At 43.3% G+C, this 22,274-nt stretch overlaps 2 protein-coding genes across 3 annotated transcripts in view; one reads left to right on the top strand and one right to left on the bottom strand.

Moving 5' to 3' along the window:
• The window catches only part of LOC126284570 (heparan-alpha-glucosaminide N-acetyltransferase-like), a 353,817-nt gene that overhangs the window by 127,324 nt on the left and 204,219 nt on the right, over positions 1-22,274 (bottom strand). For both annotated transcript variants that reach the window (XM_049983590.1, XM_049983597.1), the window contains one exon: positions 1,342-1,524. In XM_049983590.1, coding sequence (XP_049839547.1) covers positions 1,342-1,491 — 150 coding nt within the window. In that variant the 5' untranslated portion in view covers positions 1,492-1,524. The remainder of the gene's footprint in view (positions 1-1,341; positions 1,525-22,274) is intronic.
• The window catches only part of LOC126284583 (caspase-1-like), a 398,664-nt gene continuing 383,899 nt past the window's right edge, over positions 7,510-22,274 (top strand). Inside the window, exon 1 of the mRNA XM_049983680.1 lies at positions 7,510-7,605. The gene's annotated coding sequence lies outside the window, so the exon portion shown is untranslated. The remainder of the gene's footprint in view (positions 7,606-22,274) is intronic.

Here is a 22,274-nt window from a genome sequence, read left to right as displayed (position 1 = left end):
CTTAATGCTTACTTGTATATTGATGTTGTTGTGGTCTTCAGTCCTGAGACTGGTTTGATGCAGCTCTCCATACTACTCTATCCTGTGCAAGCTTCTTCATCTCCCAGTACCTACTGCAGCCTACATCCTTCTGAATCTGCTTAGTGTATTCATCTCTTGGTCTCCCTCTACGATTTTTACCCTCCATGCTGGCCTCCCGTACTAAATTGGTGATCCCTTGATGCCTCAAAACATGTCCCACCAACCGATCCCTTCTTCTAGTCATGTTGTGCCAGAAACTCCTCTTCTCCCCAATTCTTTTCAATACCTCTTCATTAGTTATGTGATCTACCCATCTAATCTTCAGCATTCTTCTGTAGCACCACATTTCGAAAGCTTCTATTCTCTTCTTGTCCAAACTATTTATCGTCCATGTTTCGCTTACATACATGGCTACTCTCCATACAAATACTTTCAGAAACGACTTCCTGACACACAAATCTATACTCGATGTTAACAAATTTGTCTTCTTCAGAAACGCTTTCCTTGCCATTGCCAGTCTACATTTTATATCCTCTCTACTTCGACCATCATCAGTTATTTTGCTCTCCAAATAGCAAAACTCCTTTACTACTTAAAAGTCTCATTTCCTAATCTAATTCCCTCAGCATCACCCAATTTAATTCGACTACATTCCAAACTGATCTTCCCTGAGGTCGGCTTCTACCAGTTTTTCCATTTGTCTGTAAAGAATTCGCGTTAGTATTTTGCAGCTGTGACTTCTTAAAGTGATAGTTCGGTAATTTTCACATCTGTCGACACCTGCTTTCTTTGGGATTGGAATTATTATATTCTTCTTGAAGTCGGAGGGAATTTCGCCTGTCTCATACATCTTGCTCACCAGATCGTAGAGTTTTGTCAGGACTGGCTCTCCCAAGACCGTCAGTAATTCTAATGGAATGTTGTCTACTCCCGGGCCCTTGTTTCCTGAGAATATTACGTTAGAAACTCATGACTCCTATGCTTACAACATCATTCCCTAAACTTTCCAGCTGAGTCACCTATGAAAAACAAACTAGAGAACTGATGAAAACATTTCATTTAAGGATGATGTATGAACAAATAATGACTGAAGCTGTGATGTTCTCATGACTCCTATGCTTACAACATCATTCCCTAAACTTTCCAGCTGAGTCACCTATGAGTAAACAAACTAGAGAACTGATGAAAACATTTCATTTAAGGATGATGTATGAACAAATAATGACTGAAGCTGTGATGTTCTCTGTAGTGCCACAGTATGGCTGGCCCTGGACTGGATAACTAGAAGAGAGGGTAAAGCATGAAGAGAGCAGCTAATACCTTGTAGCACTCCTCGGAGAGCGAGTACAGGTAGAGTTTGTCGGTTCCTTTGATCTGTGATGTCACGTTGACAAACGCCTGGTCGACACCCAGGTCCCTCAGGTTGAGGCCCCGGAACACATCGACACCCGGGTCTTCTATCCAAGACATGGCTGCCAGCTACTGCATCGCCTTACCGCAACCCTGGAACACAAAACATATGAGCAACGGGATTACTCACACACAGTTTTGAGTCATTAAAGAAAAAGGATCAGATAGGTCAAGAGCATGATAGGCACCTGACGTGTGGCTAATTCACAGTGCTGCACAGGCTCCCTCTTGAAATCCAGGGTAATGCACTTTTCATTTATTTCGGAATTCTGGCTTCTCTGACTGGCAAGGTGTTCATGGGATGTTATACTAAGAAACCCAAAATTCTTTAAAGAATTGAACTCCCATTATAAATCAGCTTCAAACGTCTGAGTCCTTTACAAATGAGTTATCGATAACACATGAAATGTTTAACTTCAAGCAAGTAAGCGAGAAGAAAGATCAGGAAAGGTTTGAAATTAGGCATAAGTTTGTTGGAAGTCGCTAAGTGCTCTCATTAAGAAACAGTGGATGAATATAAACTGGGCAATTTGTGCTCTGGTTTTAAGCTAAAGCTAGTTTTTCATGGATTTCAGTATTTATTATGTCACATCTCATGAACAATGGGCCATTCAAATTACTTTGTAATAAGCAGATTTTTACCTACAATCGGACCTGAACACTTTGTGTAAAATTCAAAAACAATAATAAAATACTTCACGTGGTATAAGTTTTTTGCTCCTCCTGAACATTTTACCTTCTGTGAAATCGAAAAGTTGTTCCTCTTGAAACATCAATAATACAGTATTTCACCCTTTGTTGCAAAATTAATGGTAGTTGCTCCCCATCTCAAATCCTGGGGATAATCTTAAAGAGAATAGGCCTACCACACACCTTAACAAGCACATGTTCCAGTATGCAGTTCCACAGTGGCAGTAAAATTGGGATAGGTGCGTTTGCTCCCAAGATGATCACTTTGGAAGTAATAGTGCAGAATAAAGCCTAAATAAGATTTAAGAATTGTAATCAATATATTTTAAATGCTGTTGGATACCACCTTCAACATTTCTATAGGAATTTTCAAATGAATTTCAGCTGGCATCGATTTACCCTAGAACTAATTTTATTTGGTCGTTACACTTCATATCGGTCCAGATGGTTACTCCTAGACGTTTTACATTTGTTAGTCTTTCCAGTGACTTAACAGCAATAGTGTTATCGCACAGTACACTAATAGCTGCTGAACAATTTGAAAGCTTCAGTTTTTGCTCATTTGTTACACGATGATGATGATGATGATGATGGCGTGTGACGAGGGCCTTCCGTCGGGTAGACCGCCCGCCTGGTGCAAGTCTTTCGATTTGACGCCACTTCAGCGACTTGCGCGTCGATGGGGATGAAATGATGATGATTAGGACAACACAACACCCAGTCCCTGAGCAGAGAAAATCTCCGACCCAGCCGGGAATCGAAGCTGGGCCCTTAGGATTGACATTCTGTCGCGCCGACCCTCAGCTACCGGGGGGGGGGGGGGGGGGGGGGGGGGGACTTTGCTACAGGAAAGTACTGGGTGCTGATTGTCCGATTTAGTGAAAGCATCAGGTAAGTTTCATAGTTGCGAAGCCTTTACAACCATTTAGCGCTGATATGTTTCGTCAACCATCGTCAAAATTCTTCAAATGAATAATACTTAGTAACTGACAGCAATTTTTTCAGTGAGAAAGCTCTTAGCTTCTTTGAAATCATTTGCTGATGCGAAACTTTGGCCCTCCTGTCCTACTTCTGGGCGTTCATGATTTTGCACCGATACTGACAAAGACCAAAACCTAATCATTTTATCATCTGACAGAAAATAATGAATAAACGGACGGTCCGGTTTACGGTAAGTTAGCGGAATGCCTGCAGCAGCGCAATTTGTGTTACTGACGCAAAGGGAAAATTTCGAAATTGCGGTCGCCCCCCCCCCCCCCCCGGCACCCCTAATCAACAATTTTCCTTTATTACATTAATCCTCAATTCTGCTTAACCCGTTTATTGATATCAACAGTTACATTACCACACGGTAGCAGGTACATACTTGAATAATGATTTTTTTGTGGAGAAATTCAAAACATGGAAAAACGCAGTCCACAGTTGCATTGCTAACAACAATGTCGCAGTTTCATATCAGCGCACAATCCGCTGTAGAGTGAAAATATCATTCAGGAAATATCCCAGATCACTGAAAGCCGAACAAAAAAGCTAAACAACAATCACAAAATCTACTCCCGCGTCCGGCCATCCTGATTTAGGTTTTCCATGATTTCCTTGAATCGCTCCAGGCAAATGCCGGGTTGGTTCCTTTGAAAGGGCACGGCCGATTTCCTTTCCCGTCCTTCCCTAATCCGATGAGACCGATGACCTCGCTGTTTGGTCTTTTCCCCCTAAACAACGCAGCCCAGCCAACCTAACAAAATCTGCTGCTCATGTGCCATAACGAGAGTCGTTCCATCTGGTATCCGACAACAAGACATAGCTCTCCGTACCACGATTTTGTCCCACACATTTTCACCCCCTTTCCATTTCTGCAAGCTCCAATCTATTTCTTTCTCTTCTTCTTCTTCCTCTCCTCCTCCACCCTCCCTTTTATCCCCTTTTTGCCCTTCCTTATTATTATTATTATTATTATTTCGCCCCTCACGATACTGCACCCCCCCCCCCCCCCCCCTCGCCCAGAAAACGGCTCCTAGGGCATGCGGCCTTGCTGCTGCTCGCTTTACTGTTGTTGTTGTTGTGGTGGTCTTCAGTCCAGAGACTGGTTAGATGCAGCTCTCCATGCTACTCTATCCTGTGCAAGCTTCTTCATCTCCCAGTACTTACTGCAACCTACATCCTTCTGAATCTGCTTAGCGTATTCATCTCTTGGTCTCCCTCTACGATTTTTACCCTCCACGCTGCCCTCCAATGCTAAATTTGTGATCCCTTGATGCCTCAGAATATGTCCTACCAACCGGTCCCTTCTTCTTGTCAAGTTGTGCCACAAGCTCCTCTTCTCCCCAATTCTATTCAACACCTCCTCATTAGTTATGTGATCTGCCCATGTAATCTTCAGCATTCTTCTGTAGCACCACATTTCGAAAGCTTCTATTCTCTTCTTGTCTAAACTATTTATCGTCCACGTTTCACTTCCATACATGCCTAAACTCCATACAAATACTTTCATAAACGACTTCCTGACATTTAAATCTATACTCGATGTTAACAAATTTTTCTTCCTCAGAAACGCTTTCCTTGTCACTGCCAGTCTATCCTCTCTACTTCGACCATCATCAGTTATTTTGCTCCCCAAATAGCAAAACTCCTTTACTACTTTACTGTTACGCCACTGCATTCAACGAGTATGGAAGCACATCGATGCACGCTTGAACATAAATGCAGATCCCGGCCAATCCTGCACGTTGCGCCGTTGTGTTTGGCCACAAACGGTACCTGTGCAGTCTCCTAATACGTAGCAAGTGTCAGTCCCGGTTCAAACAGTTCTCTGAGGAGTTGTAACTGCATTATGTCAGAGCGGAAAAAATGTTCAAATGTGTGTGAAATCTTATGGGACTTAACTGCTACGGTCATCAGTCCCTAAGCTTACACACTACTTAATCTAAAGTATCCTAAGGACAAACACACACCCCCATGCCCGAGGGAGGACTCGAACTTCCGCCGGGACCAGCCGCACAGTCCATGACTACAGCTCCACAGACCGCTCGGCTAATCCAGCGCGGCTGTCGGAGCGGATTCGAATGTGGGCAAATTGTTGGTGCTCATATGGTGCGTGCTTCCGTTAGCATTCGAGCTGAAGTGTTTGGCGTTTCACGAGGCACTGTATTAAAGATCCATACCGCATATAGGGAAAGTGGAAAAATATCATCCACTAAGTCACAACGCGGAAGAAAGAGTGTGTTGAGTGATCGTGACAGATGGACACAGAAGAGGATTGTGACGAAAGATAAGAGGACGACAGCTGTAAAAATCACTGCAGAAATGAATGTCGCATTCGGGAACCCTGTCAGCACCAAAACGACACGAAGGGAGCTCCATAAACAGGGAAATGCAGGGCGAGTTGGAATTCGAAAACTACTCATCATATGCAAAGTCCCGTTAGAGGAAAACGTGATGTCGAAACCTGAAAAACCTTCACTGTGAAACAATGGATGAGAGTCATTTGGTATGACTCTTGTTTCACACTGTTTGGTGATGATTGGGGCAGCCGTATCGTGGTATCCGCTGACCCCCATGTTTACTCTGCCAAGTCTCATTACAGCCAAGGATTATGTGACGATTTTGGCTGTTGAGGTACATCCCACGTTTAAGCGTACTGCGATATCGCTGGCTTGGTTGCTGAGTATCTTTGCGGGCAGCGCGTTTGCTGAGTTGTGCACGGCATACGGAAATATTATGTTGTGTTGTGGGTAGCTCTGCATGTGAGAGGCATTGCTAGTATGGAAGTTGAAGTGTTGCTACAAGTGCTATTACAGTAAAGTGATGAAATACTGAAATCATTCAGAGGAAAGTGCGTCAAGAAGTAATTTAAAAAAATAGAGCAGTGCCGCCGATAACGTATTTGTGTAGCCTCTCGTTGCGTGTCGCACAGCATCAATCATCCGCGCCGTGTACGGTTTCTCAAAATGAACTGATGTGAATCAGTAGAAATTAGTTACCATAAAAGAGTGCTGTCAAGTGCCAGTGTCTTGTAGCGAGCGTGAGGACGTGCATACGGTCATCGCGTTTCCGCATTATCAACAATCAGCCGCGCACGCTCGTACAAGTGAGAAATGAGAACTGAAGAAGTAACTTTACGAACACTGTTATAACATTACTAGTGTCAAGGAGGACTGGTACCAAAAGAAGCGTAAGAACTTTCTTTCGATTATTCGGCCTTCGCACCATCAACAATCATTCGCGCCGTGTTCGGTTACGAGTACGCTCGTCCAAGTGATTTTATGCACAGATAATCATCTAGAAGTTGACATCAAAACTTATGACTTAGAATGTAAGCAGTGCAACCTGCGATTTTCTTTTATCGTCTCAGAATATAGATGTTCATACCAGACGTAGGACAATGGCGTGCTTGACTTGAGTGGCTCCCCTAAGCCCGCTTGCATATTTAGATGTATAATTCAGGCAAGCCACCAGCAGTGTGGAGCACGATAATACGACCGCCGCGGGATAATCTGGTACGTGGTGTGGACAGGGCGGCCGGTCGAAACGACAACCAGTTGAAGGGACACCCCCACCATTTGTACCCCCGGGCACACGGTACAATGTTTGTTCCCCAGTCGTTATGCCGTGTTCCAAGACGACAGGACACCTTTTCACACAGCTCGCTTCGTCCAGGACTGGTTTTGTGAGTACGAGGATAAATAGTAGCATCTCTCCTGGGCAGGCCGCGGTGGTCTCGCGGTTCTAGGCGCGCAGTCCGAAACCGTGCGACTGCTACGGTCGCAGGTTTGAATCCTGCCTCGGGCATGGATGTGTGTGATGTCCTTAGGTTAGTTAGGTTTAAGTTGTTCTAAGTTCTAGGGGACTGATGACCACAGCAGTTGAGTCCCGTAGTGCTCGGAGCCATTTAAACCATCTCTCCTGGTCACCACAGCCACCAGACCGCAGTATAATTGATACTTTGTGGCGTACTTTGGAAGTAAGAGAGCGTGATCGTTGTCCATCTACCCTGCAGGAAGATCGGTATTAGGTTCCTTTGAAAAACATACGAGACTTACATTTATCCGTTCCGAAAGGACTGGACGCTATTTTCGATGCCAACGGTTTTCCTACGCCTTATTAGACGTGGTATGTCTCGTGTTTTTGGTATTTCCATGTTTTCCTTTAATTCCAGTATTAGCGCTGCTATTCCAGATGCAACTTGCCGTGCGAGTGCCGGGGCGAGTAGCCGGGGCTCTCTGTGTGTCTGATCAGGTGGACGAGCAGGCAGCAGCACGCTTCCGGATTTCCGGGGCAGCCAGTGTGAATGAATCTGGACCCGTCCTCCAGGCGACCTCGAGAACCCAAAAGGCCGTCTGCGCACAAGAGCCGCAGTGCAGCGCGGGGGGGAGACGAGTCCTGCACACCTCGCCCAGCCCAGAAGGCCGCAAGCAGTCGCTGGGAGAGGCCCACATCACGCCGCGGCGAGCTAAGCTGCAGGCACTGGGGTCGCCACCGAAGCAGGTAAGGACGCTAGCCGCTATACACAACAGTTGTTAAAAGGATCATCGGAAGTGGCCTGTGTGCTGCGAACAAACTTCCTGACACAGAAATATTGGAAGTAAGGCGGTAATTCTCTTGTCCACTGATCATTTTACACTCTATTGGATAAATCAGCAATTCGAAATTAAAACATGATTCACAAAGGTTTCTATATTAACACAATACATATAAGTGTATAAATCAGTGCTACACATACCGGGTGATCAAAAAGTCAGTATAAATTTGAAAACTTAATAAACCACGGAATAATGTAGATAGAGAGGTACAAACATGTTTGGAATGACTTGAGGTTTTATTACAACAACAAAAAAAAACAAAGTTCACAAAATGTCCAACAGATGGCTCTGGACAGCAAAACGTCAGTGACTGCGCATGACAATCGTGTATAAAAGGAGCTATAACGAGAGAGAGAGAGAATCAGATGCGCCAGCTGTCGCAGCATGTTGACGTTACCTGGAAAGGCGCTTTTAGTGAAGCTGTATTATCAGAATGGGGAATGTGCTAGTTCAGCGTTACGATCCTATCGCCATAGGAAGGGGATTCGAACGGGTAAAGGTCTGTTGACAAATGCAGCTGTGGCGAGAATAATTTCGAAGTTCGAAGCCACGGGTTGTTTCGACGATAGACCCCGTAGTGGCCGACCGAGCACAAGGCGTAATGCTGCTGAGACAGTTCAGGAAGAAATGGAGAGTACTGGGTTCGTCTATGCACGGGGAAGTCTGCGCTCGTGCAATCGCACGTCGCACCGGCATTCCATACACTACTGTTGGGTTGGCACTTAGGCGTACCCTCCGATGCTATCCGTACAAAATCCATCGGCGTCATGAACTGTTAACCGGCGATTTAGTGTATCGGAGGGCATTTGCGGTGTGGGCGTTTCAAAAGATGACGGAAGATGACGATTGGTTGAATAACGTGTTGTGGACCTATGAAGCACATTTCACGCTCCGAGGGTCAGCCAACGCCCACAACTGCAGAACTTGGGCTACCGAAAATCCTAGAACTGCCGTGGAAACTCCATTGCATGACAAGAAAGTCACGGTATGGGTTGGATTTACCACATCTACCGTTATCGGGCCTTTTTTCTTCGAGGAAATGGGTGATTCTGGTTTTGTAACTGCTACCGTGACGGGTGAGAGGTACGCCGATATGTTACAGAATCGCATCATCCCCAGCCTGGCTGATAAACACCTGTTGGAAACGTAAGATGTTTATGCAGGATGGCGCTCCACCCCATATTGCTAGACACATGAAAGATCTATTGCGCACGTCGTTTGGTGATAATCATGTGCTCAGCCGCCACTTTCGTCATACTTTGCCTGCCAGGTCCACAGACCTCACTCCGTGCGATTATTGGCTTTGGGGAGTCGCAAGTGTATCGTGATCGACCGACGTCTCTAGGGATGTTGAAAGACAACATCAGACGGCAATGCCTCAACATAAATCCGGACATGCTTTACAGTGCTGTTCACAACATTATTCCTCGACTACAGTATTGTTGAGAAATGATGGCGGACATATTGAGAATTTCCTGAAAAGAACATCATCTTTGCTTTGTCTTACTTTGTTATGCTAATTATTGCTATTCTGATCAGATGAAGTCCCATCTGTCGGACATTTTTTGAACTTTTGTATTTTTCTGGTTGTAATAAAACCCCATGTCATTCCAAGCATGTGTGTCAATTTGTACCTATCTATCTACATTATTCATGATTTATTCAGCTTTCAAATTTATACTGACTTTTTGATCACCCAGTACACCAATAAATTCAGTAACATGTAACTGATCATTACCATATTCCTTGGTCTTCTTTATAAAAAATCCGTGGTCGTAAGCATGAATAGAAAACTAGAGTATAAGAATAGAACACTAACTCTCCCCACCTCTCTCTGCTCCCCCTTTCTCTCTCTCTCTCTCTCTCTCTCACACACACACACACACACACACACACACACACATAACACAAGTATTTGGATGATGTGACAGCAATTATAACAATGTGGATACAATTAATCTTTCGCTGTCTCGATTTGAGTGTAAGTATTCTGGAACCCTACATGGATTAGAATCAAGTATTGTTTCAGTTGCCTTCTGAAAGCTGAAAACGCGTCTGTACTCCTCACATTGTAATGAAGAGTGTTATTAAATAGCATCCGGTCCCTGTGGAGTCCTTTTCGATTAGTGGCAGCCATTTCTTCTGTATACTGTAATCACTGTTATCCCACTGGGGCTCTACGTCACTGATACACGTAACAGATAAATTATGTCGTTACATGTCCAAAACTTTTTAATTAACTCACTAAATGAACTCTCGATTAGGTCAAAAAAGTCAGAAAAACACATATACGTTACAGGAATTCGGAATGAATTTTCATTCTACGACGGAGTGTGCGTTGATGCGAAACTTTCTGACTGATTAAAACTCTTTGCCGGCCTGGGACTCGAACCTGGGACCTTTGCGTAAGATATGAGGTTTGGAAGGTAGGAGATAAGGTACTGGCGAAAGTAAAGCTGAGAGATTAGGGCAGGGCGGGTGGTAGGGTTATGTAACACGTATTTAGAAAGTAACTGATATTCCGATGTTCCTTTGCAGAACCTAAGTAAAATAGTCCTAAATGATGTGGAATAAGGAAAAAATTTGACAGATACTTGCATTTACTAACGAATAAAAATTTTTATTTGCATTAATGAATGAACTTGAAAGCAGAATAAGGTGATGTTACTTGAGATTCGAGTGATGAACGCTTAAAGAGATGATAAATTTATCTGCATGTTCCAAGGATCATAACTGCATCCTCACCATGACGCAGAAGGACTCAGTTTTACGATTATAGTGCATTCTCTCACTGAGAGATATGGCAAAATGCTGACAGTCACGATTGTTTAACGTTTTTTGGTCAGACTGTGATGTATGCTTCCCCCACACCCCTCCTCTCTCTCTCTCTCTCTCTCTCTCTCTCTCTCTCTCTCTCACACACACACACACACACACACATATGAGCTCGCGCACACGCACATACACATATGATGGGCCTTTCTTCCTTTAAGCCAACTAAATGTATATTTTTCGTCATAATCCTCTTCTATGGCCGTCTGTCAAGATCACTCAACTTAACGGATTTGCACACGCATTCTGACAACTGGTTAATGTGCTCAGTATACAGTTTGACCACTTCTGGTAGCAATACAGGCATGCAACGACCAGGCATTCTGTGATGATGTCATCAGTGTCATATTGATGCAGTAATGCCCATTCAACGGATTTGCACACACATTCCTACAACTGGTTAATGTGCTCAGTATAGAGTGTGACCACCTCTGGTAGCAATACAGGCATGCAACGACCAGGCATGCTTTGATGATGTCATCAATGTCATATTGATGCAGTAATGCCCATTCAACGGATTTGCACCCACATTCCTACAACTGGTTAATGTGCTCAGTATAGAGTGTGACCACTCTGGCAGCAGTAGAGGCCTGGCAATGACGGGGCATGCTGTGACTGTGTCAGGTTGAGGCAATAACGCCCATTCTTCCTGCAGAGCTGCTGCAGGTCTTGGAGAGTGGTTGGTGGATGTTGACGAGATGCAACCTGTCTCCATAGTGCATCCCGGACATGCTCCACAGTATTCAAATCGGGAGAGCGAGCTGGCCACGCCATGCGTACAATACCTTCCGTTTCCTAGAAGACATCAACCACCCGTGCTCTATGAGGTCGAGCATCAGTACAAAGTCTGGGCACACAGCACATCGCAACAACCGCACATGAGGTCCCAAGATCTCGTCACGATACCTGACAGCAGTTAAACCTTACCGCTTCACCCGTAAAATTTCATCAGCATGTGTTCGTGTGGTCAACATAATCCCCACCCATACCAGTAGGGATCCTCCTCGATCCCCAAATCGTGTTTCATGTTCCCTCCAGATGCGAGTCCGTCGACAATCACTCTCCAGATCAAATCGGGACTCATATGTGAAGAGAACATTGGCCCATCGTCCACGTGGCATGTCGGCGACTTCAAAAAATGGTTCAAATGGCTCTGAGCACTATGGAACAACTGCTGTGGTCATCAGTCCCCTAGAACTTAGAACTACTTAAACCTAACTAACCTAAGGACATCACGCACATCCATGCCCGAGGCAGGATTCGAACCTGCGACCGTAGCGGTCTCGCGGTTCCAGACTGTAGCGCCTAGAACCGCTCGGCCACTCCGGTTGGCGTCGGCGACTTCACTCTAGACGTTCCCTTCTGTGAAGACGCGTCAGAGGTACAAATACAACAGGTTTCCGACAGTAAAGACCACCCTCCTGAAGCCTTTTGTTCACCGTTTGCCTCGATACAACACGTCCAGCGGATGCTGCAATGTCAGATGCCAGCTGTCGTGCAGTACTAAGGCGGTACTGTGCTTCTACAGCCAAATAGCGGCTCTCTCTTCTTGATGTCACACGTGGTAAGTCCTGCCCTGGTTTGGGGATACAGTTTCGGTCTCTATAAATTGTCGCCACATCCGAGAAACAACAGGACGATTCACATTAAGCCACTGGACTACACCAATTTGCCACTGTCCTGCTTCCATTCTTCTTACGGCCGTTCACCGCAAAGCATGTGGTGGGGTTTTCTCTGTGCAGTACTGATTGACTGTGTAGGTGCCCTGACGTCATCGTTGTCATGATTGTCCGTTGAACTGAATGCCATCTTCCGTGGTTGTCCTTTGAGGTTTGCCCTCAACCTACTGCTCCGTTCCGCTGTCTTGTATACAAACTCCTCTTAGAGCGAAAAAGAACTACGTTTTCGCTTCCGAAACAGGGTAGTCAGCTAGGGATCTAGTCCGCGGCGCTAGTTAACGAGCGCTAGTATTCGAGATGGTAAGACTAGGACGAAAGGAAAGAAGTTGGTTCACCAACCGACGAAACCACTGTGGGCCTCCTTAAGTCTCTCTACACGTACGGTGCTAATAATCCACGCACTTGCTCCGACTTTACATGGTTTGAGTAAGGAATTGTTCACATCGCGGCACAACAAAGGGTTCCAGTATTCAGTAGAAGTAACCGAGAAGTAAATCCATTTATAATGATCATTCCATGCTTTTATCAATCATTTTGTACCTTTTGATAATCTTTCCAGCTCTACCAAACTACTACAATCAAACTGCTGTATGGTCTTTTTTGCGTATTATCGTCTTGATCAGCCCTACTGTTTTTCCCCTCTACTGTTGATTTCAGATCCAAGGTCCTTTATGTCCCCTTAAACCCGCCGCTTTCAACAAAGCGGGATGGTGGGCCTAAATTTAAGTAGTGTAAATGGTCGTGCAATCAAGTGGTGACCTAATCCCAGTATGTTAGAACAGATTTAATTTTGTTAGTCAAAAGTGGTTAATACCACAAGTGGGATTCTGAACTAAAGAGAATGAATTAAATTTATTGTCCAACTCAGGATCAATAAAACTGCACACATACAGTCGCTCTGCACATTTGATCAAAATTCGAAAAACAGGAAAAAGAAAATTAAATGAACATGTCAAATATACTTCTCACAAGCCACTGTGGAATGTAGCTCTTCGATCATACAGATTCCGCAGCCACAAAGATCACAAGTTTGGATTTCTGAAAACTTGCGGCAAACCTTGTAATGAGACATCATTTTTTGTGCAAAATACTGCCCTAAAATTCACATTTTAAATAACAATTTTTATAATCACAACAGTAAAGCCGCAAGGTTTAATAAGAACAATGTAGCAATATCACTTTGCCCCCTTAGTTCTGCTCGAAACATATCGACACAAGTCCGTAGTCTTCATGACTATGACGTCATGTTTTCAACCGCTGCCAGTTGCAACGTTCAAACAGTTGCATTGTACCTGCTCGGTGAATGTGTGTTTCGTTTTAATTAATAAGAGATTTAGCGATGACTGACGGTGAAGATACTCCTGGCCCATTGGGATCATGCACAATTCAACTTCCCGAGGAGCTGAGGAAAAACAAAAAACGGTGTGACAAGAGACACGGAGTTAAATACTTAATAAATGCTTTCAGTGTCATTTGGCATCGATCACAACCTCGGAACGAAGCTCCACTTGTCATGGCTGTACACACACTCATTACCTTCCACCATGCCCATGCCCATCCCACCACGATGGTCACCCATTACCACATTCATTGGTGCGGCGCAGTAGCAAATTATATTTACGTTGTGATGTGTTGTGATATTTACAGCGCCTACTTGTTCCAGTGAGTTCAAAAAACGACTCCCAGAGAGATGCCGGAACGCCATTGCTGTTTAACAAATATGCATGCACCCAGAAATGCACTCCAGCCGAAACCCACAGAGGCGCCTAACCCATGGCACTCGCGTAGTAGTGTAAGCAAACCAGCATCAGATTTGTGTAAGGCGCCTGATGCGGTTCTTGAGCAACCAGAGCAAAGAACACTTATGATGTACTCTGTTCATCATAAGAATAAATCTGATGTTATGACACGTCCCCTTAGAAAATTTATACAAGACTGTGCTTAAAGTGACACACAATATTTTTAGCGCAACGCAATCTGACTTCCAAAAATCCCTACAAACGAATGGCCCGGACTAACATTAATCTATACCTTTCACAAATCACTTACCTCAGAAAAATCTTCGTTACTCGAACTACTGCAATACAGCGAGCGCCACTACTGCCAGCTAACTAAAAGAATCAAACTACGGAAGGCACTAACTACTGATAGATATAGTTAGCAAATGAAAGATTTTAATAGAGAACAAAATATATATGGTAGTTCATGACATCCAGTCTTACAAATTACAAAACTCCGCCATTTCACTCCTCACATCCACCACTGCTGGCGGCTCGCCTCCAACTGCGCAACGCTACGGGCTGTTAGCATCCAGCTGCCGCTGCCCAACACTACAATGGCGAGTATTACAACAATGCCAACCAGCCACAGACTGCACACGGCACAGCCAGTGATTTTCATACAGAGCGCTACGTGGCGGCGGCGTTACCAATAAAAAAACTTAATCAGCCTACTTACAATGTAAACAAACACAAACGTGATGACTGGTCAGAAGCCGTAGCACACGTACACTGGTGTTGTTACGCTCTTGGAAGTAGGTCCTACTTATGTATTAAATATCTTGTTACTAAGTTACGTTAAATAAAACTTTAATGTATTAACAGCGATCACGTTCTCTTAATCACGGCTTAGCTCTGAAGTTTCTTCCAAAAATCGTGTACAGTCGCAGTCTCTGTACGGTTTTGTCGCGCTGTTAAGACGCAGCACGAAAATGGCTGAGGCTGCTTCCTGCTCCGGAGTGAAACAGTGCTGAGAAATAGGTTATCCTTAATATTTTTAACAAAAAAATCGGCTTTGAAGTTTTCCGATGGATTCTATTTGATACAGCTGAAATATAAATATGTGCTAGATGAACAGCGGAATCGGTAGCGTAGTAGATTGATAACCTGGTGCAGTTCAGGGAGCGTTGTTTCAGGTCTCGCCTTGGTCATCCCTGTTTTTTCGTTCAATTTTAAATACCTACATCTCGCAATTGTAAAATTCGTTATTTTAAGAATAATGCACGTCTTCTTGTTTCTAATTACATATTGCACACGAAATTCCTGTTTTCATTTCAAACAAATTCTTAATTATCGATATTTTATGAAAGATGGTTAATAAAGGTTGGTTAAATTAAGAAGACATAACAATATAATTTTTAGAAAAAAAAATGTAAAACCACATTTGCTTTATATGCACTAAGTCCATTGTTTTATACCAGAGATGTAGTCTCAAACAAACCAGAGTGATAAGTGTCGTAGGAACATGAAAAGCAGTCATTTTCACAGCATCGAGCACACCATACAAATGCTGCATTTTTACATTTGCCACTGTACTATTACATAATAAACCGAGCAGAACTGATCTGGAGCCAAGATAGGGGACAAGAAATAACGAGACTGTTGAGCTGCCATAAGTACTGGGAACTAACGCATGCAGCTTCTTACCGTGTCACTGCCTAACGCTGGCGGGATATAGAACGGCATGTCACAAAAGAAGAGGAGAAAATGCGGCGCCTAGATGGCTTCGTGGATTCTGTTGTTGATAGACTCTTTATCAATGCAGCAGCTGACAGTTGCAGGACTGAAATGCATTTCTCGGATTCGGAAATGGAAGGTGCTAAGAGATTACCGAGACGACTGAGGGTAATTAATACCTTCAGTCGCCCAATACGTAGAAATCCCTGCACTACACTTTTGCATCACACATAGCGCGCTCGGAAAAATTACTCTGTGTTATGGTTAGGTATTTTCACCACTATAATCGTACTTGAATATACCGGACACCGCTTGGCTTCCGCTCCACGTGAAACAAAATCCCGTGGGAGTCAAGCAAAGGCGGAAGAATACATGGTGTAATGTTTTCTTCAGGTTTTTCTCATGATGAACACACTATTCGATTCAGGGTCGCGCCGTATAATGGCAGCTTGCAGTTTATCCGCTTCAAATTTGAACTTATTACGTGACAAATCAGATCGTGTGGGACACGGGAAATGCATTGAATGAACGGGACAACATATGACTACCATTTTACAAATCAACACTAAAATCGTGGGGGCGGATGTGCAGCAGAAGGTATTGTTGCGGCGACGTTGTTTTTCTAAGACAATAAGATGATGTATGAGACAGGCGAAATACCATCAGACTTCAAGAAGAATATAATAATCCCAATCCCAAAGAAAGCAGGTGTTGACAGATGTGAAACTTACCGAACTATCAGTTTAATAAGTCACAGTTGCAAAATACTAACGCGAATTCTTTACAGACGAATGGAAAAACTGATAGAAGCCGACCTCAGGGAAGATCAGTTTGGATTCCGTAGAAATGTTGGAACACGTGAGGCAATACTGACCCTACGACTTATCTTAGAAGAAAGAGTAAGGAAAGGCAAACCTACGTTTCTAGCATTTGTAGACTTAGAGAAAGCTTTTGACAATGTTGATTGGAATACTCTGTTTCAAATTCTGAAGGTGACAGGGGTAAAATACAGGGAGCGACAGGCTGTTTACAATTTGTACAGAAACCAGATGGCAGTTATAAGAGTCGAGGGGTATGAAAGGGAAGCAGTGGTTGGGAAGGGAGTGAGACAGGGTTGTAGCCTCACCCCGATGTTATTCAATCTGTATATTGAGCAAGTAGTAAAGGAAACAAAAGAAAAATTCGGAGTAGGTATTAAAATCCAGGGGGAAGAAATAAAAACTTTGAGGTTCGGCGATGACATTGTAATTCTGTCAGAGACAGCAAAGGACTTGGAAGAGTAGTTAAACGGAATGGACAGTGTCTTGAAAGGAGGGTATAAGATGAACATCAACAAAAGCAAAACGAGGATGATGGAATGTAGTCGAATTAAGTCGGGTGATGCTGAGGGAATGAGATTAGGAAATGAGACACTTAAAGTAGTAAAGGAGTTTTGCTATTTGGGGAGCAAATTAACTGATGACGGTCGTAATAGAGAGGATATAAAATGTAGACTGGCAATGGCAAGGAAAGCGTTTCTTAAGAAGAGAAATTTGTTAACATCGAGTATTGATTTAAGTGTCAGGAAGTCGTTTCTCAAAGTATTTGTATGGAGTGTAGGCATGTATGGAAGTGAAACATGGACGATAAATAGTTTAGACAAAAAGAGAATAGAAGCTTTCGGAATGTGGTGCTACAGAAGAATGCTGAAGATTAGATGGTTTGATCACACTAATGAGGAGGTATTGAGTAGAATTGGGGAGAAGGGGAGCTTGTGGCAGAACTTGACTAGAAGAAGGGATCGGTTGGTAGGACATGTTCTGAGACATCGAGGGATCACCAATTAGTATTGGAGAGCAACGTGGAGGGTAAAAATCGTAGAGGGAGACCAAGAGATGAATACACTAAACAGATTCAGAAGGATGTAGGTTGCAGTAGGTGCTGGGAGACGAAGAAGCTTGCACAGGATAGAGTAGCATGGAGAGCTGCATCAAACCAATCTCAAGACTGAAGACAAGAACAACAATATTACAACAGAAACATCAATATTTTATACATAGCTGCACAACAGCAACGGTTTCACGTAATAAAATTATAAACAGCCGACCATTTGCAGTGGATAAAGAAATTCTTTACCTAGGTTTTGACAAATATAAATCTGTCTTATTCAGAAGGTAGCAATTTTACATTAGTAAGGACTAATGTACCACCGCCGTTTTTACAATTGTCGGCATAGATCCATGTGTCAAAAATAAAAAAATAGCCCTAGAATTAGGGTTTGTCACGTAAATATAAAATAGTTCATGGATCTTGCAGAGCTCACAACCCTAATTCTACGGCTATATTTTATTTTTGACACATGGATCTATGTTGACAATTAGTAAAAACGGCGATGGTACATTAGTCCTTACTAATGTAAAAATTGCTACCTTCTGAGGAAGACAAATTTATATTTGTCAAAACCAAGGAAAAGAATTTCTTTATCCATTGCAACTGGTCGGCTGTTTATAATTTTATTACAACAGGAACACTTTTTCTGTTTGAAGAGAAAGCTTATAACACACAACATTTAGAATTGAGAGCTTGATCTTGTTTAGCAGTATGTTTCAAAAAACTCAGTTTTGACTGCACCTCACCTCGTTGCGGAATTCTGAGATGGTGTAGCGATGACGACGCGCCATACTGGTATTCGACATTCCGTGTTGAATAAAACGTCTCCAGACCTGTTTTATATATGCTGCTGCTGTACTGTCGCAGTTGTGGTCAGAAGCTTGATGTCCTGGGATTGCAGATGCTGAGTGTGCAAAATTTGAAAAATAAGGCGCTGACTTGCAGAGTTTTTTGCCTACAAGACGTACTCACGCATTGTTTCACCAGCGACGCCCCGACATGCGTCCCTTGCACAGGGGAAAACTTAACAGCGCACAGTTCACAGTTTCCTCAATACTTATCGCTGTCCTGCAGTTAACATTAATATGGGGCACATACTAATCCCTGAATGCCAACTGCCAGTCGTGTCGTCACAATAGTGATCAGTCACTGATCCTAGCTTTCGATTGTTCAGTTGCGACTGTCGAAACAGGCTCTTTTACAACAAAGGTGCTTAAAACTACATTAAACTTATTTTATGTTCAAACATATGTATTGAATGTACCGACATTTATTAGTAAATATAATTAAGAGAACAAAATAACAAAAGGAGAAAAATATGTGCGCCTAGAGCTTTACATCGTTCCTCTAGCATGGATCTTTCATACACTTCTGTCTTCCATAGACATGTTTCTGTAATTGTTCTTCTTGATACTTCTTCATTTTGTACTTTATCCAAACATTTTTAACATTCTTCGATAGCATCTCATTATTTTTAGATGCAAACAATTTCATGATTCCAGATTTACGATGTTCCAGGTTCCACTTACGTAGACTGCTGCGCTCAGTATGTACACTTTCCCATATCAGTAGCTGATACCCGTAGAGTTGTTCTGCTAAGGAATGCGTTCTTGGCATGTATCAGTCTACTTCTGATCTCTTCCTTGGTTCGGCCATTCTTTGTTTTTTCTCACTTTTTCCATGTTGCTTCGTTATGTCAAAGATGTAATTTTTCTTCCTACAACTATTCACCATATTCGAAATTGCTTTGTGTACCTTAAGCCACCAAAAAAATGGTTCAAATGGGTCTGAGCACTATGGGACTTACCATCTATGGTCATCAGTCCCCTAGAACTTAGAACTACTTAAACCTAACTAACCTAATGACATCACACAACACCCAGTCATCACGAGGCAGAGAAAACCCCTCACCCCGCCGGGGATCGAACCCGGGAACCCGGGCGTGGGAAGCTAGAACTCTACCGCACGACCACGAGCTGTGGACCCTTAAGCCGCGTTCTGTGCTCAGTATTACTTTCATTCTTCTCAGTATGTATTCTAATACCTGTCACATCCTCTCAGAAGGACTATGTCGGCTCTACTGGTACGTCTTGCTCCTGCGGTCTATTTCCTCTTCTGATTTTTTTCTTTCTTCATTGCCTTTTTCAGGCACAAGTCGAACAACAGTTCCATCCTTGCCTTACATCTCTCTAAACATAAAGTTATCTCTCGCTTCTCCTTCCACTGTTATTAATCCCGCTTGACACTTTTTTATGATGCAGATTATTCTTCTGTTCCCGTACTTCACTGTCGGTCTTCTAAGAGTTGCGAACATCTTACTACACCCTGTATTGTCGAATACTATCTCTAGGTCTACAAACGCTAGGAAGGTACACTGACAGTCCCTCAGAACTAAATTTGAGCCCAGAGCCTTCGGAGCACGAATCATAAATGGCTCTAAGCTCTGGGACTTAACATCGGATATCATCAGTCCCCTAGACTTAGAACTAATTAAACCTAGCTAACCTAATAACATCACACAGATTCATGCCCGAGGCAGGATTCGAACTTGCGACCGTAGCAGCGGCGTGGTTCCGGACTAAAGCGCCTAGAACCGCTCGGTCACAACGGCCGGTGCACGAATCATATATTTACTGCTTCGTAATAAGAGTTTTTTTCCGTCCAAACCGTTAAGAAGTAAGAGCTAAGTAAAAGTGCATGTTCTTTTGCCGAGTGAAAGCGGTTTCATTTCACCTAAATATCTCGTTAGACAAGTAACGCACTTACTGCTGCTCATGCATGGTTGGTGCCAGAGACGGCTATAAAAAAACCTGTAGCGCATAAACAGGTTGTTAGTGCGCGAGTCGTTACCCCACAAACTGGTTAACGACCTTGTAAGTGTGTCACAGAATTCTTACGTCTGGCATATTAGCTTCCCTGATTACGCTACAAAAATCAATATAATGTCCGCTTAGAGAAGCTCTTTTGGGTGTGTACCAATAAATAACATCCACGCCCACATGATTACCTTGAATTGAGTCGTAACTATTTGTCAGAAGAAACATGCAACTGTTGCATTGCAACCACTGACTATTTCTCAACTATTCAACTCTCGAATAGCACGAGCATAAATCAGCGTCCCAGTCTTTCCATGTTAGCTCTGATTTCTCTTCTTTTATCCTAGTGGTCATTTCTCCTTATTCAGGGCGTAAAAATACAAATAATATTTACAACACAAACCAATTATACATCGACATAAATATATATATTACAATATATAAAGACACAGAAATGTCATATCTTAATGTAACAAAATAAGGAACAAATTTATAGTACAATAGATGGAAATAGGAGGATACGCCTTTCCGGCGTTACACCCAAGTCGTCACCGAAACTACTCCATGTTTCTCTCTTGTGGCGTAAACTCGGCCCGAAGTTAGAAACAGCGTGAAACAAGACTCTTCCGAGAAAATGACATTCTTCTATTAATCCAAAGTGCAGGTTTATGGCTCCGGCACCATATTTTCCTGTCACGGGCGTTTTCATCACTGTCGAGTCGTTTCGGAATTCCAGTTCGTCTTGAAATTCCCTGATTATGGAATTCCCTTCGTGTTGTTTTGGTGCTGACATGGTTCGCGAGTGCGACATTCCGTTCTGCAGCTGTCGTCCTCTTACTTTTCGCCACAATCTCCTCTGATGACCGACCGTCCGTCACGATCATTCAACACACACTTTCTTCCGTGTTGTGAGCTAGCGGATGATGTTTTTCTGCTTCCCCTGTATGCGGTGTAAAACTTCGATACAATTCCTCTTGAAACACCACACTTCGGCTGCCTCGGTTACGGAAGCATCTACGATACGAGCACCGACAATTTGTCCACGTTCGAATTCCTCTAGCTCCGACATAATGGACTCATGACTACACAGCGCACTGTTGCTGACCTCGTCTGACAAGTACAACATATTCAGGGCCTCGACCAACTGCCGTTCGCGCCAAATAAATCAGCCAACACACAGGCTTTGCTAGCGTCTGCATTTCTACTCAAGCGTGCATTTTTCGCGATGTTTCCATATTTTCGTCCAACTACTGTGTGTGGAAAGGCCCTTTTTTGTTTCATGCGAGACATCAGCGCCTGAATACGAAATTTGGTGTTTTGTCTGTGGTTCCATAATCAATCTAAAACTCGAGATGTATGCACTCCAATCTTTGATGATTCCTCTTTTAAACATTCTATTTTGTCCTTAGCTGATATATCAAGATTCCTTAACTGCTATAAATACTGAACCCTTGTGGAAATCGTACAATAATTTAAAATCATTCTTCAAACTACTCAAACATTGTGATTTCCCTGTGTATATGATTTTATGTTTCACGAGGCAAAAAATCATCCCTCTGACTAAGAACAACTGTGACAAGATGCGCTACCAGAAACCTTGTGCTGCCCATACTTGACTATCGCTCCCCATTATAGGACCCTTACCAGGTAGGTCGGATAACAAAGTAGAAAAGATCCAGAGAAGGGCAGCGCGATTCGTCATGGGCTCGTTATTAAACGTGCAAGCGTCGCAGAGATCCACTTCCATCTACATTAGCAGATGCTACAAGAGAGGTGTTATGTATAAAGTGCGGCTGATTGTTAAAATTGCGAGGGCACACTTTCCGCGAAAACAACGTATTTCGCCCTACTGAATATATCTCGCGAAAAGACTACGCGGGTAAAATTAGAGGGGTTTGCTGACAGTCATTCTTGCCGCACAAC

Source organism: Schistocerca gregaria, chromosome 1 (genome assembly GCF_023897955.1).
Source record: "Schistocerca gregaria isolate iqSchGreg1 chromosome 1, iqSchGreg1.2, whole genome shotgun sequence".
Classification (NCBI taxonomy): Eukaryota; Metazoa; Arthropoda; class Insecta; order Orthoptera; family Acrididae; genus Schistocerca; species Schistocerca gregaria.
The sequence above is the reverse complement of the archived record's forward strand: the minus strand, read 5'-3'. Positions and strand labels throughout refer to the sequence as shown.